Here is a 27,370-nt window from a genome sequence, read left to right as displayed (position 1 = left end):
CATACAATGTCTAATGAAACAAAATTTTCTAAGTAATTTCTTATTAAAATTCGGACTGTTACAAGGACCCTCAATATATATTAGAAAATTATTTAGAAATCCATGAACTAGTATGAGGTATTCATTGATTTGAACGTCTTGACTGCTGGAGCCGATTGTGTTTGACTTTTATTTGCTCTGCTGTCTTGTGTGAGACTTATAGTGTGTTCCCCGATGGTTTGTGCTTCTTGTATAAATGGTGGGCATTATGCTTCAAGGTAGGTGATGATGTAGTTTGAGATACAGATCAGTTTGTTGGATCAAAATCAGTTTGTTAATCTCTATGTAAGTTTTGGTGATAATAATAAAGTATAAAAAATACAATTGGATATGTTAATACATGTTCAAGTGTGTAAGAATAAAAGCAGGGTTGGTCCAAGATTTTGAAGACCCAAGATAAATAATAAAAAATGACCCTAATAAAAAATAAAATAAAAAAAAAAACATTTATTTAAATTGTAAATAGTATAAACAACATCAAAAATAGTCATTTATCCGTGTAGCTAACATAAAGAAAATGTCATTCCACAATAAAAAATGCAACTTAATTTTAGAAATTAATTATTTTTTTCATAGAAATAATAAAATGTAGTTTTTTTTAAAAAATAAAGTAGTGAAGTTATTTATAAATTATAGAGTGATTTTATTTATAGAAAAAACTCACCATTTTGAAAAAGGAAACAATTTTAAAAATAGTTTATGAAATGTTCATTATAAATGAATTACAATAAAATAAAACAAAAAGTAAATAAAATAAAACAAAAGTACCACAAGTGGGAGTTGAACTCACAACCTATTGGTACTAAAAATAGAACACAAATGTGCCAACTACTACAACAATCATCATTTTATTTTACAAATTCGTAGAAAAACTACTTGACTAATGTTTACTTGATAGACCTGAAGAAAAAAATATTGAGACCCTCATAATTTGGAGGCCCTGGACTGAGTGAGAAAATATTGAGACCCCCATAATTTAGAGGCCTCTAAAAGTGTTATTATAAATGTCTGAGTGAGATTTTTAATAGCACTTCAGAAAAAGTGCTATTAAATTAGTGTTATTGTAGGTCAAAATTGTAGTAGTGAGGTTGGAATTGAGTTCTAGTTTTAGAACACGGTTATCTACTTTGAGCTATTCTTGATGATGTAAGTATATATAATAACCGATTATCTCAAAAGTTTAAACTGTTATGATAGAGTCACATCAATGGTTTTATATTATTCTAACACGCCCCGTCATGCAAAAGCCCGCTTGAGCTTGAAGCGTGGATAATGCACAGGCCCACCTACTATATGCTTAAGTTCCACTTTTTAATTAGAAAGTGAGGTGTGCGGGGATTGAACTCTAGACCACTTAGTCATAGAGGCTCTGATACCATCTTAGAATTGAGTTTTTGGGCCTAACTCATCCTTACAAAATCGGCTTGTAAGGTGAGGATTGTCTCTTGCCTATAAACTTACATTCAGGCCATCTCACAACCGATGTGAGAATCTTAACACACCCCCTCACGCCTAGCACTATTGGGCTTGGTGCGTGGATATAAACGGTGGGTGGCCCGATAGCGGAAACCTGATAACAGGTGGCCCAACGGATCGTGGAGAGGCTTTGATACCATCTTAGAATTGAGTTTTGGGCCTAACTCATCCTTACAAAACCGGCTTGTAAGGTGAGGATTGTCACTTGCTTATAAACACTTGTCAAGGTCATCTCACAACCGATGTGGAACTTCTTAACACACCCCTTCACGCCCAGCACTATTAGGCTTGATGCGTGGATATAAACGGTGGGTGGCCCGATAGCGGAAACCTGATAACAGGTGGCCCAACGGATCGGGGAGAGACTCTGATATACCATCTTAGAAATGAGTATTGTGTTGGGAAATCGTTTCATAAAACACTTTTTATAAACGCAGCGGAATTTTAAATCAAAATTTCCCATCAATGGATTCTTGTGAATGAGCATGATCAGGTCTAGAATATTACCTTTGAAGAACAAATCTGTGGCCGCCTTTCTTGATCACAAGCACCGCACTTGCAGCACCTCCACTTAGTCCACACGAACAGGAACCTTCGATCTCACAGTGCTAGCTGTTCTTGGATGAAGGCTGAGGGAATTTTGTGCGGTTTAGGGTTTAGAGAAATTCAGAATTTTTCTAAACTCAGTTAGGGTTTCAAAAACGTAACTACTGAACTTCATAAGGCTCTATTTATAGAGTTTCTTATGAGGTCTTTAGTTTACACGAAATTGGGCTTCTCAAGCCCAATAACCGTTTTTCACTAACTGCACCCCCACAATAAGTCTTACTTATTTTTCCCTTCTTAACTGTTCTTATGTGTGTGACCCTGTAGGTTCTTGTGACGTTGGCAATAATATTAATCGTAATATTATAAACAGTGAGCGGTATCTAGCAACACATCACTGTTACCCAAGTCACAGGAATGTCACGTGATCTGTGTAACGACCCAAATTTATTATTCACTATTTAAGTGTTTAATTATTTGGTGATGTGGTTTTTAAGTAAGATAGTAACTTTAAGTTATTTATCGAGAGTTTTAGTTAACGCGCGAGTTAGTGAGAGTTAACGCGAGTTGGGCCAAGCCAATTGGGCTTGAGGCCCAATGGGCCTTATGGACTTGTGAGGGGCGCCATATGGTCAAGGGGAAGAGAGGAAACATTTCATTTTTCTTGTTCTTGTGAGAGTTTAGAGAGAAGGGAGAGCTCAAGGAGCTAGGGCAAGAGCTTGGAGGAGGGATTCGAGGAGCAATCGTGGAGCTTTCGTCGATCCAAGGTAAGAGAGTAGATTTCATATTCGTGGGTGACTCGAGGAAGGGGAGAATGTCGATTTCTCCTCACCCGAACTTCCTCCACCCCATTTTCGTTTTAGTGTGAATGGATTTTCTTAATGGAAATCGATTATAAGGTTCATAACATGCTTAATATGCTTTTATCATGATGTATGAACGAATTTATTGGATAAAAAATGAGAATTTGTTGATGTTTGAGCAAGAACATTGGTATTTATGAGTTTTTGAGTAAAAGTGTAGAATCACTACTTTTTGATGTGTTTTGTTGTAGATCGGTGAAATGAACTGACCTTTTATGTTTATATACATGTTATATGCTTGAAAACAAACTTATTTGGGTTTTGGAACATCAAAAATGGGATTTTTGGGTGGATTTATGCTCAAACCCGTAGCAGAACTCCTGTGGCTAGCATGCTGGCTGGGCCAGCCTTGCAGCGAGGCCTGGCTTTCTCTGGCTGAAGCCAGTAAGCCTCTGGTTCCTGCTAGTTTTCCTGGCTTTCTCTGGCTGAAGCCAGTAAGCCTCTGGTTCCTGCTAGTTTTCCTGGCTTTCTCTGGCTGAAGCCAGTAAGCCTCTGGTTCCTGCTAGTTTTTCTGGCTTTCTCTGGCTGAAGCCACCATGACAGACTAGAACTTGTTGATGTTTCTAAGTACAATTAAAGGTTTATAACATTGATTAATTGTATTATTAATGATCGTTGATGATTTCTTGATGATAGTTGTTGATTATATTTGTGGAATATGATTGTGTTGATGATGTTTGTTTAAATGTCAAAAGAAGTATATTAAGGTGTTAATTAACTTAATAAAGAAGTATATCGAATTATGTTATTCGATAAAGAAGGATATTAAGGTATAGTGTTATCTTAATAAAGAAGTAATGTTGGATAGTGTTCCACATTAGTAAATGAAGAGCTTAATGCTATTGATTGTGAGTGAATTCATGAAAAACATATACATGCATTCATGAATATATGTGATATTGGATATTCCAATAAAGAAGGATATCGGATTATATTTATCCGATAAAGAAGGATATTAGAGGTGAGATACTCTAATAAAGAAGATGGTACCACATGCATTAGAGGTGTCTAGAGGACATAGCATGAATGTGAAGCATTAGATTGCATTAGGGATTATGTGTGCATTTTATTATAAATGATGTTTGACACGTACTTGGTATATGTGAATGATTGTTAATCCGTATGTGAGGAGCAGAGTCCGTCATGACTATAAAATGAACAACGCAGGGTCCGTCATGACCATAATCTGAACAATGTATTTGTGGTGTTAGATTACATTAGGAACTTTATGTGTATTCCTATTTGTAATTGAGTTATGTGTATTTGTTGATGTTTTGGTATTGTCCGAGACGACATGAAACTATATGTTTGGTGTATAATTGTGGATGATTGATTATGTGATAAATGAAGAATATGCATGAATGATGGTGGTGTATATGTATAATGTATGATTATGCATGTCTTTATGAAGAAGTGTTAAGTACCATTTACTTACACTTATATTTTGAGTATGTTATCTAACTCTCTTTTATGTGTTATGTGCTGGATCGTTGGGGGTCCAGATTTACAGGTTTTGTGGTATTCGATGTCGAGTCGTCGGTGAAGCTCCGCTCTGATTGTGACACGGGAAAAGGGGTTTTATATGTATATAGAGTCTCCTTATCTAGGTTGTTTTGTATAGCTAATAAATACATTAGTTGATTTGACATTTGTATAAACACTATTTTTACTAATTAATTACATTAGTATTATTTTGATAGAGGAGTGTAATACTCGAACCGATATTCAATAAATTATATGTGATTTTTCCGTTGCGTATTTTGAAAAAGATTTTACTAAAGGTAGAAATATATAAATAATGGGTTTGGGTGTTACAATTGGTATCAGAGCCCCGTTGTCTTCGGACTGTGTGGGTTATGTGTCGATCAGAGCAGGTCTGTGCAGTCAGACCAATTGAGTGTAGTGTGTCAGTCGTGTTTGTCTAACAATTTTGTGTTGTTTGTTTTGTGAAATCATTCATGTTGTTCGTTTAGGGACTATGAGTGATGTGAATTGGATTAGATTATCCATTCTTCTTGTGAGTAGATGTGTGAGTATTATACTTCTATGTTTATAATAGTTGTATATGCTTAGTGTTTAACCTTTTTGTAGTTTAAACTTGGTTGATTGATGCTTATTTGCTAATTGTTGATGATCCGGCATGATGTAAAACTGCATGTGATGATCCGGCATGATGTAAAACTGCATGTGACGATCCAGCATGATATAAAACTGCATGTGGTAATGATTTGAAATAATTTTAAAAACTAATATTATTTCTTGAAGATGTTGGTGAAAATAGAGTTATTTTCTTTTGAATAAGTGAAAATTAATTTTTAAAATGATGAGAAGATTAGGATATTAATGTGTCCTTGTATGTGTTTGTTATATGTTTGTTTATAACATGTGCTAGATGATTACTAGGCATTTGAATTGCTATGCGTTTTATGAGTAAAAACATGAAGATCTCATAATTCTATGTCGTGATTGTTGATGCATGATTCAAATTGTGCTTTCAAGTCTATAATGATGTTATATGCTTGATGTTTTAGATTTTGTGGATTAGTGAGTCGAGAAAACGAGAGTTTAGTGAGCGTAAGTTCAAAACCGTAGCAGAGCACCCAGATTTTTGGATGTGCTCGCTAGGCGAAGAATGAACCTCGCTGAGTCTCGCTAAGTCTTGCTAAGTCCTGTGAATGTTTTTGACTTGTCTCGCCGGGAGCTCGCTAGCTTTTGCTAAGCGAGGGAGCCAGACAAGAAATTTGTTTTGTTGATGTCTTGTTCTGAGTTGATTGAATGTGAGTATGAATTATTGCTATGCAATGTTCATTTTTCTTGTGTTGTTTTGATTTCCTAACTTTGAGAAGTGAGGGAAGTATAGGTTACTTGAATGCTTGCATGAATTTGTGTTAGTGTTTAGGTATCGTGGGTTAGGTTTTGTCCCTGGTATGCGACATGCGTGTAAACGATGTCGATACTAGTTTCTTCTTTTGGGAAGAATATGTTTAGAGACGATAGAACCGTTAGGTGTGAGCACCGGAAGTTCTAGTGGAAGAGTGTAGGTGGGTTTGAGATAAGTGGGGGAGAAGGTTATATCCCTCCGAGATGTTTCGATCGTGAGAAGATGAGATGAGTAGAGATGTTCTTGAAGTGGAATATTCAGGAAGTGGTGACGTTGTTCGAAGTGGAATGGATGGGAACAACAAGTTGTGAGAAACTACTAGAAGGGAAGTTGTCAGACCAAGTGTTTCGCCGTGGGGCGTTAGTGAGATTGGTTAAGTAAGATGAAGAGTATTCGGAACGGTTGGAGATTGTGTCTTACACTAAAAGTTTGAAGGCATCATTTTTGTGGACCAAGGTTGAAGTACCTGTTTGATCGGAAGGAGTCGAATATGAGGAAGAGGAAGTGATTATGATTCTTGAGAGGTGATGATTTTGAAGTAAGTTGTCATCCAAGTGGATCGGATGTTGTAGCGGATTCTTGAGTAAGAAGTTTTACGTGAGTTGTGCATTTGGTAGTAGGTTGAATTGGTTGAACAATTTGGAGTTCTAAGTCTAGTGTGTGAAGTAATTTTCATAAGAGATGTGAAGATTAGTGAACCGTTGGTGTTCATTAATCGATGAAAGGAAGTAGGCTTTAAGGTAGACGAGAATGGAATTGAGAAATATCATAATAGGATTGGTATGTTTGTTGAATCGTTGGAAGTAAGGATTGTATGAGTAGCCGAGTTTATTCGAAGATGGAAGTAGGATAACCATTCGAAAGATTTTGTGAGAGGTATCATTTTTGAATGATGAAGAATAAGGAAGTTAGCCGTTGGAGAACGTGTTGAGAATGAGTAGTATGAGGTCATGTTGGAAGTGACTTGTGCTAGGTGAGAGTTGCGAAAAGGATTACCGCACATGTGAGTAGATGTTGTGTTTGAGCACATATAGTAAGGAGTTGAAGGCGATGTCTAAAGTAAGTGTCAGAGAGCATTTTGTAGTGCCCAAAAGATAAGAGTGAGTAAGTATTTGCTAAGGAATTTGGATTCATGGAATGGAAGAGTCAGTAGAGACTAGTTTTGTTAGATGCATCGTGGATGTTGATGAGGTATGGTTACAATCGGTGACAATGAAGTAAAGGATTTTAAATTGTTTCATCATGGATGATGAAACGGTAGTGACTTGGTGCATAACTTAAAATGTATTTGGACGAGAATTTTGGAAATTTTCTAGAGATGTCATATTGGGATTAGACAAGGAGTCATGAGTAAGAATACTAAGACAAAGGTTGATTAGAATTTAACGGATGGGATTAGATCGTATGACGAGTATTTGAGGCCTTGTGGATTTAATTCAAGAGTTTGATTTTGGTATCGAATGTACTAAGGGGGAGTTTAAAGATAGCTATCCATAGAAAGATGATGATTGGTAGAGGTCGAAGGTGAATAAGAAACCGATGGGTGAATAAACGAAGAAGAGTATACTTGTTGCAATGCAAGATGATGAGGAACATAGATAGATGGATTATGGGCGAATTGAAGATATCGTTTAGGAATCAACGAGATAGAGGCTATGATTGTTTGGAGAACCAATTTTAGGCGGTAGCCTAATTTTGAAGTGGCGAATTACTAAAAGATTAAGAAGTGGTATTGGAAATTGTTTGTGTTAAGGAATGCAAAGGTTGGTTAAGAGATTACTTGGGAATAGAATAGTCGTAATGAGATTCGACTCAATGATTGAAGATATGTTAGAAAAGGAATTTGACGGTTAGAGACGGTAGTTTTTAGCATGTGTCAATGAAGTTTGAGAATGTTGGTCATCAAGTGATTGTTAGAATTGCATTATCGAGTGATAAGTTGGAATAAGATCCGGATATGAATAAGTGATGTAACATGGTTAAGTGATTCATGAGGGAATCAAAGATTTATGAGAATTATAGAGTTGTTGAAGTATTCCACGGAAGTATCTTTCGAAGAGTTCGTTTGGTTATACCTGTTTTGGGGTAGAGTTGTGAGTACCGAAGAATGTGAGTCTGTGGATGTTTCGTGCGAAGTTGACGTTTTAGCGTTTTGATAAAAATGGTTTATGCCGATATCATGATTGTTGACTATCTATCGACAAATTGAGGAACTGGCCGTCCTTGATCTCTTGTTGATAAATGGACAAAAATTGTGTTGGATGGGATAAACTAATTTTGTCAAACTTAGTAATGTGTAGCGTTTTGAACGTTTCGTTGGAGGGTCGGATACAGGAGTTATCCGGAGTTGTTTTAGTTGCGTAATTTTCGAGGGCGAAAATCTTTTAAGTGAGGGAGAGTTGTAACGACCCAAATTTATTATTCACTATTTAAGTGTTTAATTATTTGGTGATGTGGTTTTTAAGTAAGATAGTAACTTTAAGTTATTTATCGAGAGTTTTAGTTAACGCGCGAGTTAGTGAGAGTTAACGCGAGTTGGGCCAAGCCAATTGGGCTTGAGGCCCAATGGGCCTTATGGACTTGTGAGGGGCGCCATATGGTCAAGGGGAAGAGAGGAAACATTTCATTTTTCTTGTTCTTGTGAGAGTTTAGAGAGAAGGGAGAGCTCAAGGAGCTAGGGCAAGAGCTTGGAGGAGGGATTCGAGGAGCAATCGTGGAGCTTTCGTCGATCCAAGGTAAGAGAGTAGATTTCATATTCGTGGGTGACTCGAGGAAGGGGAGAATGTCGATTTCTCCTCACCCGAACTTCCTCCACCCCATTTTCGTTTTAGTGTGAATGGATTTTCTTAATGGAAATCGATTATAAGGTTCATAACATGCTTAATATGCTTTTATCATGATGTATGAACGAATTTATTGGATAAAAAATGAGAATTTGTTGATGTTTGAGCAAGAACATTGGTATTTATGAGTTTTTGAGTAAAAGTGTAGAATCACTACTTTTTGATGTGTTTTGTTGTAGATCGGTGAAATGAACTGACCTTTTATGTTTATATACATGTTATATGCTTGAAAACAAACTTATTTGGGTTTTGGAACATCAAAAATGGGATTTTTGGGTGGATTTATGCTCAAACCCGTAGCAGAACTCCTGTGGCTAGCATGCTGGCTGGGCCAGCCTTGCAGCGAGGCCTGGCTTTCTCTGGCTGAAGCCAGTAAGCCTCTGGTTCCTGCTAGTTTTCCTGGCTTTCTCTGGCTGAAGCCAGTAAGCCTCTGGTTCCTGCTAGTTTTCCTGGCTTTCTCTGGCTGAAGCCAGTAAGCCTCTGGTTCCTGCTAGTTTTTCTGGCTTTCTCTGGCTGAAGCCACCATGACAGACTAGAACTTGTTGATGTTTCTAAGTACAATTAAAGGTTTATAACATTGATTAATTGTATTATTAATGATCGTTGATGATTTCTTGATGATAGTTGTTGATTATATTTGTGGAATATGATTGTGTTGATGATGTTTGTTTAAATGTCAAAAGAAGTATATTAAGGTGTTAATTAACTTAATAAAGAAGTATATCGAATTATGTTATTCGATAAAGAAGGATATTAAGGTATAGTGTTATCTTAATAAAGAAGTAATGTTGGATAGTGTTCCACATTAGTAAATGAAGAGCTTAATGCTATTGATTGTGAGTGAATTCATGAAAAACATATACATGCATTCATGAATATATGTGATATTGGATATTCCAATAAAGAAGGATATCGGATTATATTTATCCGATAAAGAAGGATATTAGAGGTGAGATACTCTAATAAAGAAGATGGTACCACATGCATTAGAGGTGTCTAGAGGACATAGCATGAATGTGAAGCATTAGATTGCATTAGGGATTATGTGTGCATTTTATTATAAATGATGTTTGACACGTACTTGGTATATGTGAATGATTGTTAATCCGTATGTGAGGAGCAGAGTCCGTCATGACTATAAAATGAACAACGCAGGGTCCGTCATGACCATAATCTGAACAATGTATTTGTGGTGTTAGATTACATTAGGAACTTTATGTGTATTCCTATTTGTAATTGAGTTATGTGTATTTGTTGATGTTTTGGTATTGTCCGAGACGACATGAAACTATATGTTTGGTGTATAATTGTGGATGATTGATTATGTGATAAATGAAGAATATGCATGAATGATGGTGGTGTATATGTATAATGTATGATTATGCATGTCTTTATGAAGAAGTGTTAAGTACCATTTACTTACACTTATATTTTGAGTATGTTATCTAACTCTCTTTTATGTGTTATGTGCTGGATCGTTGGGGGTCCAGATTTACAGGTTTTGTGGTATTCGATGTCGAGTCGTCGGTGAAGCTCCGCTCTGATTGTGACACGGGAAAAGGGGTTTTATATGTATATAGAGTCTCCTTATCTAGGTTGTTTTGTATAGCTAATAAATACATTAGTTGATTTGACATTTGTATAAACACTATTTTTACTAATTAATTACATTAGTATTATTTTGATAGAGGAGTGTAATACTCGAACCGATATTCAATAAATTATATGTGATTTTTCCGTTGCGTATTTTGAAAAAGATTTTACTAAAGGTAGAAATATATAAATAATGGGTTTGGGTGTTACAATCTGACTAACCTTTCCGTGATAAATATCTTGTGCACAATTACCCTTTTGTCCTCATGTCTATATTGAACACAAGGCATAGTATGTCATTCTTGTCTAGTTCAATATTGGGCCCATAGACATATCTCCCGTTATGTAGGAGGGACAAATTCCATCTAGGTCACTCATGTCCCTCAGCATGATTCGTGGGATACCCATCAACCAACTTTATAATTATCCAGTTACGGATAACGTTTGAATGGCAACAAGGTATTACACTCCTGCATCTAGGGTACATAGTGGTTTCAGGTCGAAGGGTGGAATACACCTTTTATCACTATGAGAAAACTTATGACATTTCATAACACTCTATGTAGTATTCTCATGGTGGGTCAATCCGATATAAAGTTACTCTTAACATTTATATCTATGTGAAGACTTGATAACTCATTATCCATGATCAGTGAGATATGATCATCAGTCTACCAACATAATAGTCTTTATGCTTTAACGTTATCCCATTTCACAATAAAGCTTGACTATGGATATGTTTAAGAATAGTGTTCTTATATTTAATGGAATCTCACGATTAAGTCATACTTAACGTTCCATACAATGAACTTACTATTCTAGGGACTCTATTATTATTTAACACATAAATATAATAAAGAAAAGCCTTTATTTAATAAGTAAATTATTCAATACATTTATTATGCAATTATAAATAATTGGCCTCTAGGGCTTACACCAACATATTGGGCCTAACTCAACCCTACAAAACCGGCTTGTAATGTGAAGATTGTCACTTGCTTATAAACATCCATTCAGGTCATCTCACTACCGATGTGGAAATCATAAGATTGAGTTATTGTGCGTTAATCATGTAATGTGATACGTGATTTTGTGACAATTATTATGACAAGTCAGCTAGCCATAAGAGGCGAAGAGGATGGGCTCAGTTGATATCTTGTTTGTGACGTACATAGCCTACGAGAGGCGACAATGGTACTCACGTTTTGGTAATAATTAGTAAAGGTGGATATTCGTTCGCATCTTGTGATTTGTGTACATCAATCATATAGTATAAGTTTTAGATAGGTCGATAGTAAATATGAATTGGGATGATGAAGGTCCCGTGAGGTCTGTCTGCTTCACAGCCTTGGGGGTGGTTGTGTGTCTATAAGTCCTATGTGGAACTCCAAAGTGTGCGTGTTGATTCCACGGTGTTGGGGCAAACTTATAAAGTTGGACAGCCCTGACTAGTGACCCGACAATATCTTACTAGAGTGTGTATGTAATGAATGAATATATGCCCTAGAAAATAAAATAGGCTCAAGATGCATTAGTCAATTTTAGGTAATTAATCATGTTCTAGAATGATCTAGAAGAATGGTGAGTCATTGGTTAGTAAGGAGGATTATCAATGCTATATATAAGGGGTATTGACTATTGAGTGCATGTAATAAGCAAGCAAAATGAATGAAATGAGTTAGTTACTTTAGCTTAGTGTAGTTTGTTAGTAGTTTTTAGCAATAAGTTATGAACAACTAAAAATAATTGTTCATAACAATTGGTGCTTTCATTGAGAGTTCATTGATATGGATTCTCCTCCCTACCATCACTATGATCCTACCATCATCACCACTCATACTTTGTTGAAACCACAAACCTATCAACACCCAACATCCATCAACACTCATATATCACCTGCACCTACATACCCAAATTCCATTGACAATAACTCCTTTGACTACCTTATTCGTCACGTTTAATATGTTACCGAACAACTACATCATTCCCATAGAGCCTGCCTCCATTCCATTTTCAGTTTCACCGCTCAAATTTCAACATTGAATAGCATCCCCATACCTTTCATCCATCACAAACCACTCTTCAATTCTACCAACCTTCAAAGCCACAATGGTTACCAAGTACCCATGCATCACCAACCACATCCCTCACTATAATAACCAACATTCCAGTATCACAATCAATACAAGACCCTTCAACATTCATCCTGCCACAAACCACGATCACCCCTCCAAATTTCACCTACCAACAACGTATTCTCAACCAACCACAACCATTCCTTCTCCATGGATCTCGTATACCCCCCTTTACCAAACTTCAACCAATTCCCAATTCCAATGTTCACAGATCCAGTGCTTCCCAGGATTTGTTGCATCACACAAATCACCCACTGCGCCACAGCGAACATGAACTTGTTGTTGATGGCACTAATTTCTTCCCATCTACAGATTCCAACTCTCACGTCACCGCGGAATAAAAGAATCTCATCAATACCGGCTATGTTGACATAGTCACCGAACCAAAACATTTTGACGTCGTCAGCGAGAGCATGTTCACCGTCTCGGAGTCTGGCGAGCAATCAGAGACCCGTGAAGAGGTAACAGAAGACAATTTCACCTACACCGCTGTTTCTCAAGCCCTTGAGGAAGAAAATTAGTTTGCACCAGATCTAATCGCAAATTTCAATCATGTGTCTGATTCGGTTAAGGAGCATAAACGACATGTTGTTGAGTCCCGGTAAAAGTTCATCACAATTACCTCGACGCCTTTCCCGGAGAAGACGGTTGCGAGCACCATTGTTGTGGCGGCACCACCTCCACAACACCTCTTCATCTTTGATTTCGTCGGTGATGAACGACGAGTTCGTTCTCCTACAGCGATTTTTGGTAATGGCGTTTGTGTTTTCGACCCTTGCGGCAATGAGCACAATTTTGGTTTCCCGACGCTGAATTCGATCAACAACCATGGTACACAATCTCATCTACAAGTGTCGTGGGATACAGGAAAATTGAGTGTGTATAAATCCTTCGTCTCCCCCAAAAGCTTCCAGTGGGTTTTGTTCTCCTCGGTTCAATCCATCACACCTCTGATAATTGTCATTGATCCCGGTTGTGACAAATCCAGTCCAGCAGAAAATTCTGATGGTAGTCGTCACATTTTCTCTTTGTTATGGCTACCATGAGGACGGAGGAAGAGGAGTTTGGGAATGGGTGTGAAGGTGATTGAAGTAAGATGCTGGTGTGTGAATGGTGTGAGTAGGAAATGAAGGAGGGACTGTTTGTGGTGGTACAAATGTTGGTGCGGGGGTTTGGTTCTGGTGAGAGGGAAGGCCAACATGATGATACATGTGAGTGGTAAAAGGGTCGCACGACATTGTGCTGTTGTTGTAAGGTATGGGTGGTATTGTGGCTACCATGGGATGTAATGAAGAAAATTGCTCTTTAGGCCCCCCTATATGCTCTCAGACCCCCGAAAACCCAAAAATACCCTTGCTTTTGATCCCAGATTGTTTCAGATCATACAATCCGAAATAGACTTAACTTCGGCACATACAATCCGAAATTGATTGAAACAGGGAGAATACATTTGAAATGGAATATAACACGTGTAAGAGTATAGGTTAACAATATCATAGAAAAGAAACGTGGAATGCTTATATTAAGTTATGTTGTAGAGTGTTACAAGGCTATGGAAAAATCAAAAAACATGTGATATGTGCATAGCTTGCAAATTGCAATCTCCTCTGTTTCATATGCTGCAAAAGCTAAACAATCCCTTCAAAAAGGCATAGAAGTAACCAAACAACACACAAATGTAGATGCTCATATAGCTAATCTAAAATTCCCTTCAAACCTTGTTTCATTTTCACCATTTCAAAGGTGATAGCTAACATTAAAGTTCTTATTTTCTTATCTGCAAGATTAGCATCACACGATAATACAACCCATTCTTCTTGCATTCTTAAGCTGCAAAAACGCTTCTCTTCGTATGGTAAGTTCCGAAACTGTTTATCTTCGTATCAAAAGTTCCAAAAACGATTATCTTCGGATCGTAAGTTCCGAAAACAATTCTCCAGTTTCTATTGCACCTCTGTTTCTGCAGCCTAACGGACAGGTTCGGTTCGCAGGAGCCGAAAACGGACATGTTCGGTTCTTAGGATCCGAAAACGAACAAGTTCGGTTAGCAGGATCCGAACAACAATGCAGGAAAGCATAAACAAGCAGAAAGAATGAAGGGTTCGCAAAAAACACAATAAAGGGTTTTTACACATACAACTTCATCATTTTTTGTGAAATTTTAGTGAATACCTTGTTCTTTCTCTTCCAAACTTCAGAACCTGTAAAAGTCAATTGTTTTGTGTTGTTTAAAGATTTCAAGTGTTGAGATTTTTAGGTTTAATTTGGAATATTTGGTTTGTTTAGGTCATAACTATGAGTTATTTTGATGCTTTGATGTTAGTTTGTGGTTTTGGTTGTTCTCTAGAGATAATATTGACTTTGGTTTGTTGTTGTTCAAGCTTGCTGCAAATGGTTATTGTTCCACCTGCTGCTGCAAGTGGTTGTTGTTGTTGTTGTGAAAGGAAGAAGAAAAAATTCAATTTCGGAACATAGAAATCGAAATAATATAAGGGGTAATTTTGTCAGTTTAAGAGGCCTGGGAGCATTATAGAGGGGCCTAAAAAGCAATTTTCTGTAATGAATGAATATAGGCCCTAGAAAATAAAATAGGCCCAAGATGCATTAGTCAATTTTAGGTGATTAATCATGTTATAGAATGCTCTAGAAGAATGGTGAGTCATTGATTAGTAAGGAGGATTACCAATGCTATATATAAGGGTATTGGATGCATGTAATAAGCAAGCAAAATGAATGAAATTGAGTTATTTACTTTAGCTTAGTGTAGTTTGTTAGTAGTTTTTAGCAATCATTCTTGAAGTTATGAACAGCTAAAAAAGTGTAGATGTGAAAAAGCATTGCATTGACATGCATGATTTTGTGATTGTGTGCACGCTTGACATGATTTGCAACGTATCTCGCCCCCCTTTCTTTTTCTTGGTCCTCTTCTTTTATGTTTTGTTTATTTATAGATGTCAGACTGATTTTATAGAGCGAAGTTGGTTTTTGTAAAACATGATGGAGTAGAGAGCCTAATCTTAGGTTTATGTCTAGGTTAGAGTACTAATCTCTTGTACTGATTTATAGTTTGACATGGGATCCAGCTCTGATATAGTAACATCATGATTGGATTATAAATACTTTACAATATTATAGGTATATAGGAAGGAAAACACTTTATATGTTTATTGAAAAAGTAATGTATCTGGTATATATTATTGACTAGATACATTACTTTTAAAAGTATTTTTTTGCTTTTAATAGTGACCGGATGGAGTATATATTATTTTGTAATTTATTTCAAAGAGTTTATGTATTTTCAAAAAGTATTTTATGGCAATGAGTGAGCCTAATTCATTGGCTTAATTTCATATTTAGTCCTTATGTTTATTTTAGATTTTAATTTCGTCTCTTACGTTTAAAAAATTTTAAGTTAGACACCTTAGCCTAAATCCACGAGCAATACGACCGTAAAATATTATTTATAAAATAAAATAAAATTTGGGGCTAAAACCGAAAGAAATATTAAAATAACTGTCTCATTAAAAAACCTTAACTGTAAAACAATACTTGTTAAGGAAAAAGAGTACAGTGTGATTAAATCAACAAAACTTCACTATTTATCTCCTATTCCAAGGAAGTCGAAATATTGCAGCTTAGTCTTACTCCTCACATTTTCACATTCCCCGAAAATGGATACATTGGTCCTGATTGTTGAACCTGACTCTGATACCGAAGCTTCTGAGTTTGAATATGAATAATTAGATTTATCCACACCATTAATCTTTCCCATACGACTTACATATGAACCTTTCATTGCACTAAAATTGGTATCATAACCAAAATTCCGCACTTCCACCTTCCTCTCTCCATGTAAACCTAAAATATGCAAATTAACAAAAAAACAAATAACATCATGTATCAAATTAATTATATAACATATCTAATATAAATTAAGACATTTGAGAAAATAAATAAATAAATAATATGTTAAATTTTATGGTTTTAAATCACAACAGTAATAAGAGCGTCGTGATATTTAGAATTGCAAAGAATAATCATTGTCAAATGCGGCTGCTTTAAATCGCGGTGGCAAAAATCTCAAAAACCCTAATATTCTTATCAAGAATAAAAAAGAGAATCTTTAATTAAATTAAAATGGCATATTCAATATCAATTTAGACATGAGAATTGTCAACAAACTCGATTGGAGCTTCCTCAATCGAAATTTCCGCAGTGGACCTTTACTGAAATGAAATTATTAAATAAACATCAAGGATTCAAAATATACCCATTTGTGAACCATAGGCTTGACGATAAAGTAAAGGCCCAGCAAAGCGGCTGACATTGGTGCAAGTTGAATTCGGTACATCAGTGGTGCTTGTAATTCGGTACATCGTTGGAGGGGTTCGAAATATTGAATTTCCCATTCGAGATAAACTTGATGATTGCTCCCTTTGCATCTTACCCATCATCATATAAAACTGATTCTTAACTTGATTGTTTGTTCGTCCAGGAAATAGTTTGCAAATGGTTGCCCAATTGTTACCATAATATCTTTGAGCAGCCAAAAGCTTCGCCTTCTCTTCTTTACTGAATTTTGATCCGTTAATTTTAGGATCTAGTTGATTAATCCACCTTAATCTGCAACTTTTCTCTGAAAAATATCATACATTGGAAAAAACTTCAAATATTGTTATGGCATAAATCCTTCAAAAATTTGACTAAATAAATTAAATTTACTTCTTGAAAATACAAAATTTTACTAAGAATTTTTTTTTTAACTCAATAATAAATTATCACAATATACGCTAGACCCAATAATAAATTTCAAGCTTAATTGCAGTTTTGGTCTCATATTTTTATCATTTTGCAGATTTGATCCCCTATTTTAAATTACGATAGTTTTGGTCCCCCGGTCATAATTTTTAATTATAAATTAATGATATGATATGTTTTAAACGAAGTGGTATATGATCTGATGATGAGAAAATACCAACATCAATAAAATTGTAAGAATTTTTTCATGAAGTTATTTTAAAATATATTGTATCATCATATTTTAAACAAAATATGTCTTTGGGTGACCAAAACTGTCAAATTTTAAAATAGGGGGACCAATTCTGTAAAATGACTAAAATTGCAATGAAGCCTAAAAATTAAAGAGAATTTCAGTCAGAAAATATATTTTTTCAATTTTAATAAAACTAAAATTAAAAAGAATTTCGTAATTAATCTTTTTGAAATTTTAATAAATAAATACAAATGTGTTACGTTCTAGTTTAGGATTATATACCTGATCTTCCATGAAAATGCTCAGCAATGTGGTTCCAATTACGAGGACCAAAGTATTTAACAAGCTTATTAAGCTTATCATCTTCAGATCTTGTCCAACGACCTCTAATAGAATAATCAGTGTTCTCAAAATTCTCTGTTTCCAAAGAAACATTCAAATCCAAAGACAAATCATTATTGTTAAAATTTTGTGAACTCATACTAAAAAATTAAAATTCTTGAAAATCAAAAACAAAACATTATTTAGAAAAACAAAAACAAAATTGTTGAGGAAAGAATAGAGCCCACAAGATTATGTTTGCTCTTGTTGTTTATGAGATGAGTTGAATAGGGTCTATATACTCTTATATAGATAATTATTTGCTTAATTACAAAGTTTAATATTTAATGTAAATTAAAATTATAAGATTAAAAATTATATGCAATTACATTTTTTTTGCCATAATTACATTTTTATTATTATTTAAATTAAATTTAAAAGATTGGTTCAAAAAATAATTAAATTTAAAAGATTGGTCAAAAGACGTATTTATTATAACAACGACTCGCTTTAAAAGTTCAAAGTTGTAGCTTAGGTTACTTAAAAAAGAGATAATATTATAAAAAGTATTTAGTCAAAAAAAATAATGGTAGAATAGTATAAAATTTCGCATATTTATTCACCATATAATTATATTTAACATAAAACAATTTTAATATTTAACATAAAACAAGAAAGACATAGTTTTTTTTTACAAACAACATTGATAATATGTTAATTTTTGTTGGAGTTAAAACTCGAATTTAAAACCACGCTTATAGTAGAGCAAGAGACGAAATTGTGTTGGCTAACAACTATTAAAGCGTATACTCTATAGAGAAGATATTTTCTAAGCTAACTACTATTGAAGCGTCTAGTACATAGAGAAGAGGGTGAAGATAAACTTTTATCGAGCTTCAAGCCAATTTTGAGACTCAATGGTCAGGAGATATGACAGTAAAGATTTTCAAACTGCAATGAAACCCCTATATTGCATTAGAGGATCTTAAATTTGTTAAAGCCAATATTGTGGCTGTTGAGAAGTTCGTAAATTGCAATTGAACTAGGCATGTCCATAGAACCCGTACAACGGGTATTCTCCCATACCCGACACAATTTTGAGGGAGATGATGATCCTTTTTGCAAGTATACAAAAGTCGACAAGTAGTATTTTAAGATATTGTTTTCACGAGGATTGTATTAAATTCGTATCGCGGTAATTGTATTAAGAACGCTATTTTTAAACATTTTGATTGGGGAATATTTCAGAAAGTTCTTCGATTCATTGTTTCAAAAAGGTTTCAAACGATTGAGAGTTTGTCGGATCGAAGTATTTCGCATGCAACACGTTAACTTATACACAATTGAATCGGTTAACTCACTCAATGATGAATCGTTACTAATTGGATTCAATCTCTTGCAATCCAATTCTCTCAATCAATCACAAATCCTTAATGTCTTAAGTGATTTGTGATTCATTGAGGTTTTTCAACACAGGATTCAAATATCATAATCAATTAATGCCTAATCTCTTAAACACAATCAATTACTCAAACTTCTTAATTCCATAACTAAATCCTATTCTCATAGAAATTCAATTACTACAAACAATTATGTAATTAGCTATAAAACATAAAAGCCTTACAAGCAAAGAAGTTTGAATTGAGTTAATTACACCGATTACAGATGTGTGAAGATCACTTGAATGCTTGCTCCATACTCTTCACCTCGAACTCCCAACCTCGATGCTTAGTGTGCCATGATCTTCTTGCACATCATCACCATCGTGCTTGATTCTTGCATCATCTTCTTGATCTTCAGCTAAGAAAATGGAGAGAGTTGCAAGATTGAGCTAAAATCTGAGTTTTAGATCCAAAAAGTCGAACCCCTGCACTGGAAGCTCTGTTTCTATTTATAATTTCACGAACCTGCACCATGCGCAGACCCTTGCGCCCTGGCGCAAAGAGGCAGTTACAGCTGCGCAGTGGCGCAGGCCTCTCGCGCCTTGGCGCAACTTCTAGATCAATATCTAATTCCCAGAAGTTCATCTTGCACCATGCGCAGCTCCTCTGCGCCATGGCGCAGCTTACAGCAATCAAATCTTCCGGCACAAGCCTTGATTGCGCCATGCGCAACTCTTCTGCGCCACGGCGCAGAACCCAGCGAGGCTCTCCAACAATTGCATCCTTAAATGTGCCATGCGCAGCCCTGTGGCGCCATGGCGCAGGACTCAGAGAAAATCCTTCCAAAATAGCTCACATTTGCGCCATGCGCAGCCCTGTGGCGCCATGGCGCAGCCTACATAGAACTTGAGCTATCAATTCCTGCTTAATTGCGCCATGCGCAGCACTCCTGCGCCATGGCGCAGCTTGAATTCAAATTTTCCCTATTTTGCTTGCGCAGCACTCAAACTTCGATTCGGTTCCTTTTTCACTCATTATGATCAACTTCTTTACATTATTACCTAAAAATTGCCTTAAATATGCTCAGATAACATGTCATGATGAGGATTCATCAGGAGAAAACATGAATCGACTAGGTTCGGGTTTGAGTTTTCCTAAGAATGAAAATGGGTATGGTACGAACAGTTAGCAGATATTTTTACAAAAGCATTAGATGCAAATCAATTTGAGAAGTTAAGGGCAAATTAGGAATTTTCCTATTTGAAGATCAATAGCAGTTACTGCATGAGAAGCGTGTAGTAGTTATTTTCTCTTCCCTCCCACATCTTGTGCACACTTACATAGGGGAATCATTACAAAATTCACTCTATTTTCATAACCGCTCCATCTACACGCTTTCAACTTCTCAACTTCTCTCTCTCTCTCTCTCCAAGAACCAACTCAACTTCATCTCTCACATCCTTCTCTCCTTGTTCAACTTTCATCATCATCAATCTCAACGACACTATGTCAAACTCTGCTAAAACTTCTCTAATTAAGGATAGCACTGTTCGTTCTGAAAATTGGGAGTCTCACGTGATTGAGGCAGTTCCTATTTCAACTTTTCCTCCTACGAGTTCGATGAAAAAGGAGAAACGAACTCCGAAGAAGGATAAAACATCACATGTAAGTATTAATCCTTCATATCCCTCTGCATCAATTAAGAAATCGAAGTGGAAGAGCAAGAAATCAAAATCTGAGTCGAGTGGAGGTTTTACCATGTCTGAACTTCATGTTGATCCACTTCAACCGAGTAGTGTTGATACTCTTGTCGCTGAACCTTTCATTGAGAATGTTGATGCACCTGGTAAGATTCCTGTCAATCTAGGTCTAGATGTACCTAAATTTGATGAAACCGTAGGTGTAGAGAACTCTGATGTGTCTGGAAAATTGGGGAAAAATGTTCATAACCCCTCTATTACTGTTGATCCAACTATTGGTGCTTCCACCAAGGCCAATACTGCTGTTGCTAAAGAGTCTCTCAAGAAAACAGATCCTGAGACTCATGTGGAGGCAAATGTTGTGACACCTAACGATGACACTAGTGTTATGCCAGATGTTGCCACATCTTTGGCACTTGGTAATGTTGTGGACTACTCTGAGTCTGATAACAGTGTTAAATCCAATTCTGTAAATGAAGAGCCCTCTGCTGAGGAAAATGTGAATGAAGACCCTGATGTTGTGATTATGAATGAGACAACTGTTAGTGACAAGTCTCTTCCAACAAATCCTGAGGCTAGTGTAGCTAGGAGAACTAGGAGCAGGGCTGGTCAAAGTGTGGAAACTACCAACACACCTATCCAGACACCTAAACCAACAAGGTCTACAAGAGACACTGGTAAAAAGCCCTTGTATGGTCCTCCAAAACCTGTAAGCAAGGTTGTTCTAAGCACTGAGGAGAAGCAAAAGGTTAAGAAAAGGAAAGCTCCTCCTACCAGTGACTCTGAGTTTGAGCCAAAGACAGATGTTGCTGCATCTGGCAGCACATCTAGGAAGAGTATAGGAAAAAAGAAGGTTCCTCTGTCTTTTCCTTATGCTCCTCTAGATAATGTGTCATTTCATCTGGAGAATGGTTCTGCTAGGTGAAAATTCATTTACCATAGGAGGTTGGCTCTTGAAATGAATCTCAAGGAAGATGTCCTTGAATGTCAAGATATTGTTGAAGCTTTAGAATATGCAGGTTTGATGAAAACTGTTTGTGGCATGGACAAGTGCTATGATAGGCTTGTTAAAGAATTTCTGATAAATGTGGCTGAAAACTGTGAAGATCCAGAAAGTCCTGAGTATAGGCAAGTTTTTGTTCGTGGGAAATGTGTCAAATTCTCACCATATGTTATAAATCAATGTCTGCAAAGGAGTACTGAAGAAATGGCTGATCTTCAGGTTACAGACAATGAGATATGTAAAATCATCGCAGGTGGCAGGTTGAAGGTTTGGCCTAGTAAGGCTAAGTTGTTTCCAACTTCCCTCTCTCCCTTGTATGCCATTTTGAATAAGATTGTTGCACACAATTGGGTGCCTACAACTCACTCAAGTGATGTGGCCAGAGGATTAGGAAAATTTATCTATGTTGTGGGTACTAAGGCTAAATTTGACTATAGCTCCTCTGACTGATATTTTTCTTTTGTATGATCTGATGTACTTTTGGAATTTATATATGGGAATTTATTTTTCCCTGATGATTCTATGATGAATGGATGCGCTTTAACTATTAGGAGTTTATTTCTCCTATCTTTGCATCCACTATGAGAGTTTACTTCTCCCTTGTGTTGTTCCATGAGGCTAGTTGTGTTTTATTCCGCTGTTGCATTGCCTCTGTTGCTACTTACCTATCTTGGTGGTAGTCTTACTATGTGTTACTTTCTTTCCTAGTTGTGTGATCATGTTGACTCGAAGGAAAGGTGATACTGTATCTCTCTTAATACTGGTATAATATTGTTTTAGCCAAAATTTGCCAAAGGGGGAGATTGTTGGGTTTTTGTATGTTGGCTACATTTTGCAAAAACATCTTTTAGCCAAGTGTTGAGACATATGTGCCTACATCATGTGTTGAGACAGATGTATGTACACATTGGAACAACACCTGTGTGACTGACTGCGAGCCAGCTAGCGTTTTTATTTTCTATTCAATCTTTCGAAGATTTGATTGAAGAATTGTTTCGTGGTTTCTTACACAACAAGGCGCACGTGGTCAATGTGTTTCTGAAGGCAACCGAACCCTAGTTCTATTTTCTACAGAAATAATAACTTTAGAAAATATATTTATGTGATTCAAAAATATAACTATTAATTTCGAAAATATGTCTGCTACTGCCGCAATTCTAGAAGCCCTAATTTCGTCTTGAAGCCCAAGCTACTCTACTACTATAAATACGAAGACAAGCATATGGTTTCAAGTATCTAAAACCGTGGTATTACAAAGCGTGTGTTCTTAGGGTTTTAGAGTGTTAATTGTGAGCCTTTCTTGTATCTCGTTGATGCAAGCTTAGGACCTGTGTTTTATTGAGTTGTAATTGTGAACTTCTCCTAAGCGTTGAAGTACGGAGATAGTTCTAGTGTTATGTGTGATTTGCTCGTAAGCTTTTAAGCAAGAGGAATCTTAGTTTCATAGGAGTGTGTCTCCACCATTGGTGTTCATTGAGTTGATAACAATGCTGAGTGTGTTGTTAAGGTGGGAATTGGGACGGGGTCTCATATCTAGGAGTTCATAGGTAGAAGTTGCATTGGGTATGATTAAGTGAGGAGTTGTAAATAGATGAGTTTAGCTTTGAAGTAATACTGCTGATAGTGGACTTCATTCCTTGATTGGTATCCCCCAGAGTAGGTTGTTATGATGAACTAGGTTAACAACTCTCTTGTGTTATTTACTTTATTGTCTTTATTATTTGTGCTCTGTGTATAGACAAATGTTGCCATACCTTGGTCAACATATGTCTACTGTATGCTAGGAATTTCAGTAACCATTGTGTGGATAGGCTCGCTTCTAGGTTTGATTGTGAATGAGATCACTTGGTGGACTTCTCCTCCTTTATGCATTAAAAATTGGCTTACTAAGAATAGGTTTGGAATTCCTAGCTTTAGATTTTGTTAGTTTATATATATATATATATACTCCCGCCGGTCCTTTTTATAAGGAACACTTAGGGCAAAAAAATTGGTCCTTTTTATAAGAAACTTTGACCAATTTTCAAATATTTTAAATGTTCAATTTCACTTATGTCCTTATTTATTATGAGAGAGAATTTAAAAATAAGTAAGTTAGTTGAATAAAGAGTAATTAAATAAGGGTATACATGGAATAAATTTAAATTTATAAAAGTATTAAATGAAAATAACTATGTTAAATATGTTTCCTTGATCTGTGTGATTTTTTCAAAGTGTTCTTTATAAAAAAGACCGGAGGGAGTATATATATTGAGGGTCGGGCCCTTTTTTGTATCTCACTTTTTCATTTTATCAATATATCAGTTTTTTTTGAAAAAAAAAACTACTAAATCATCAACATATAAATAGATAAAACCTTTTACTACAAATAATAATTTGCTACAATTTACAGACAAACAAACAAATGCCATCCATTAAAAATTGTGGATGAAAACATATTATCACACCAATAATTTATATGTATGTCCCACATGACATGTATGGAATATTTTTCTAATAAGTCTTAATTAATAAATTTATGCATCACTCAAACTCTTCCTGGTGGCTTAGGGTCATGATTGTTGTTTGCTCCTGTTCCTGGATAATCTTCTATTTCCAAATTCATCCTTTCCATTACCATGGATTCTTCTCCATCATCAATAACATTTTCCTATTATTGAAAGAAAAAAAATTCTATATTCAGTTTGACCCTTAATTTGATTGTATAATTATAACTTGGAAATATCAAAGATGAATTTGAAAATTAGAAATATTAAAGAGCTATAATTTACTTAAATGATCATATTGGTTTCAACTAACCTTAACTACTGTAGTTTGAATTGAGAAATTTTCATCCTTTGACAAAACTTTTCCTGCAAAAAATATGAAATATTTATTAGTGAATTTAACTACAAAATATAATCATAATTAAGTAGATAGGCTGATTGCGTATACCAAAAATACAATAATTTAAATTTAGACTCGTACGTAAGTGCGGTTCATATTGTAAAAGACCGTAAAGATATTAAATATGTTGAAACGCGAGTTTGAATTTGCAATATTTCTCTTTTCCGCATATTGTGTGTGTAAATTTTGGTGCTAGAATATTTAAAATAAAATAAAAAATGTAACCATACATACTTGTTGTTTGGAGAGACGAAGATACAAGAAGAAGACATGAGAAAACCATAAAGAATAAGAGGCCTTGTATGGGAAATTTGTTGAACATGTTGAAGAAAAAAATAAAGGGTAGATAAGATAAGAGCAAAAGAATATAGCGATGATAGGAGAAACTATATGTGAATAAAATGCTTAAATAGAAGCCTTATAAGACAACAAATTTTGTCCTTTATGTCGACTTCAATTTGGACTTTTTTGTAATTTCCATGAGTAACAAATATATGGTTGTTAATTTAATTTGTTGAAATGATTCCAATTAATGTTTGGTCGACTATTAAGCTTCATCTAGATGTTCCTTCTCCACATAATTTCATTTGAATTTAATTAACAAAGGATTATTGAATGATTTAGTACTGTTTAAAGTTTTTGATGCTTGCATAGATAAAGAGTTATAAAATCAAATGCAATAATGTTTTGATAAATTTTTAAGGACTTTAGAGTTTAATTCATTGGGTATAAGTACACTGTAAAAAAAAATTGTTTAAATTTACTTTAAAATAAATAATTATAAAATATGATTTAATATTAAATTTTACATCCAACGTATTAATATTCAACGAGTCATGCATAATAATGTGGTGTCTCTTAAGTCTCAAGAAGTAGTGTTTAAGAGGATTGATTTTATCATTCAAAAATGGGTAGCGGCGCAGCTTGTTGTCCGTTTTTCATTCTAAAATGTGAGATTTTATATTTAATCCCCATTTGAAATGAGACGAGAATACTCAAACTTTATGAATTTGGGTTTGGGAAGAAAAAAATCCGTTCCGCTCCTTCTCATTGTCATGCCTACTTACAAGTAACAGAACGCTTGCCGGTTAATGGGATGCTCTTGGTTTTGCAAATAGAAGTGTGGAGTTTGGATTGTCAAGTATTCATTCTCTTATGTTGCGTGTTTCGCGTTGATCTCGATTATTTATTCACTTTTTTTCTCATGCACTATTTATTTACTTTGAGATTAAATATACCCTTAGAATAAAAAAATGAGAGAGGTCCGGCCGAAGAAGATTCAAATTATCCAAAAGTAGTGTCGGTCCAAGGGTAAGGCTACTCAAGCAAGGGTTTTAAATTTTTAAAAAAAGAAAGAAAAATATTACGAAAATAAAAACCTCTCACAAGTCATATGCTCGACAGTAGGGAAAAGGTCTCGGAAAAAAACATAATAATTCCTCTAAAAAAATATAAAAATCAGACAACAACTTTTAAACTCTTCAAAAATTTAAACAATTATAACCTTTGAATTTCATCTTAAATCAATGTCTCACAAAAATTAAATGTATTAGTCTTATTATTGATTAAAAAATATTGAATAAAATTTATTATGATAATTTAGTAAATAATTTTGTTTCAAAAATTAAAAAGTAAATTAAACTAAAATAATTTTGATAAAATATTATTATCTTTAAACAAAAAAGTCTCATTTTGGAGTCTCGTGTTTAATGTTGGGGCGGAACTATCCAGAACCAGAAGTGTGTTTTTTGCGGACTGTCCAACACATATTGTGGTACCACTAAAATAAGGCTTTATTTTTTATTCACACAGAAAAAACAAAAAACCAAAAAAAAAAAAATAAGATATTAATATATGGATCCCTCTTCTATACGGGGAGGGATCAAATTATACCGGTGTAATATTTGAGTAATGTTACACCGCTCAATAACGCTTTAACGAATACAAATTTTATAAAATTTATTGTTGGATTGAAAGCTTATATCGTATAGATCATCTATGTTGAATTGTATAAAAAATAAAAATCTAAAATTGTTTGATATATTTTTGAGATAGATCAAGATTAACAGTATTCAATAAAAACGCATAAACCATTAATCTTCATCGGTCTCAAAAACATATCAAACGATTTTAGATTTTTATACAATTCAACATAGATGATCTATATGATATAACATTATTGAGCGGTGTAACATTAATCAAATGTTACACCGGTGTAATTTGATCTCTCCCCATATAGGAGAGGGATCCAACACAACGCAACGACTAAAATGTTGTTGTTTGCCCCTCCAATTTGAACTGTCATCCTATATGCCTCACAAAAATCACAACAACTTAACTTTAATTTACAAGTTACATCCTCCATGTATATCCCAGTTGCTCAAATCATCCATGAATGAATGAGTTCTCTGTGCTTGAGATAACAGAAGATGCTCAGAGCTCGTCAAAAAAAAATGCTCAAATCCACCACTTTAACAAAAGATGCTCACAAAAATCACATTTTGCCTTTTTCATATCCGGTATTGTGTTTGAGAAAGTCATGGAAGTACAATAGAGGTTATGGTTGTCTCGGAGAAGATGAACAGTTCAATTTTAACTCCAAAAAATAAAATAAAATTAAAATCAGACGTGTTGTTTTCTTTGAACTGGTGGATCCGGTTAATAGGTAACAAAGTCAAAAATAGAGGTGAGGTGGCATCATGTCATTGG

The 27,370-nt window shown here is 35.1% G+C and overlaps 2 protein-coding genes across 2 annotated transcripts; both read right to left on the bottom strand.

Annotated features, from left to right (window-relative positions):
- Positions 1 to 15,971: 15,971 nt before the first annotated feature.
- LOC123885932 (transcription factor MYB56-like) lies at positions 15,972 to 20,929 on the bottom strand. The gene is made up of 4 exons (XM_045935268.1): positions 20,830 to 20,929; positions 17,652 to 17,786; positions 16,647 to 17,012; positions 15,972 to 16,234 (listed from the first exon to the last, which is right to left on the bottom strand). The coding sequence occupies exons 1-4, from the start codon at positions 20,843 to 20,845 to the stop codon at positions 15,972 to 15,974; spliced, it is 780 nt and encodes a 259-aa protein (XP_045791224.1). The 5' UTR covers positions 20,846 to 20,929.
- Positions 20,930 to 24,109: 3,180 nt separating this feature from the next.
- Positions 24,110 to 25,057, bottom strand: LOC123884964. Its single transcript, XM_045934197.1, has 3 exons — positions 24,896 to 25,057; positions 24,575 to 24,627; positions 24,110 to 24,425 (listed from the first exon to the last, which is right to left on the bottom strand). Exons 1-3 carry the CDS (start codon positions 24,981 to 24,983, stop codon positions 24,303 to 24,305), a joined length of 264 nt encoding a protein of 87 aa, XP_045790153.1. The 5' UTR covers positions 24,984 to 25,057; the 3' UTR covers positions 24,110 to 24,302.
- Between the last annotated feature and the right edge of the window lie 2,313 nt (positions 25,058 to 27,370).

The sequence above is a fragment of the Trifolium pratense genome, linkage group LG5 (genome assembly GCF_020283565.1).
Source record: "Trifolium pratense cultivar HEN17-A07 linkage group LG5, ARS_RC_1.1, whole genome shotgun sequence".
NCBI lineage: Eukaryota > Viridiplantae > Streptophyta > Magnoliopsida > Fabales > Fabaceae > Trifolium > Trifolium pratense.
The sequence above is the reverse complement of the archived record's forward strand: the minus strand, read 5'-3'. Positions and strand labels throughout refer to the sequence as shown.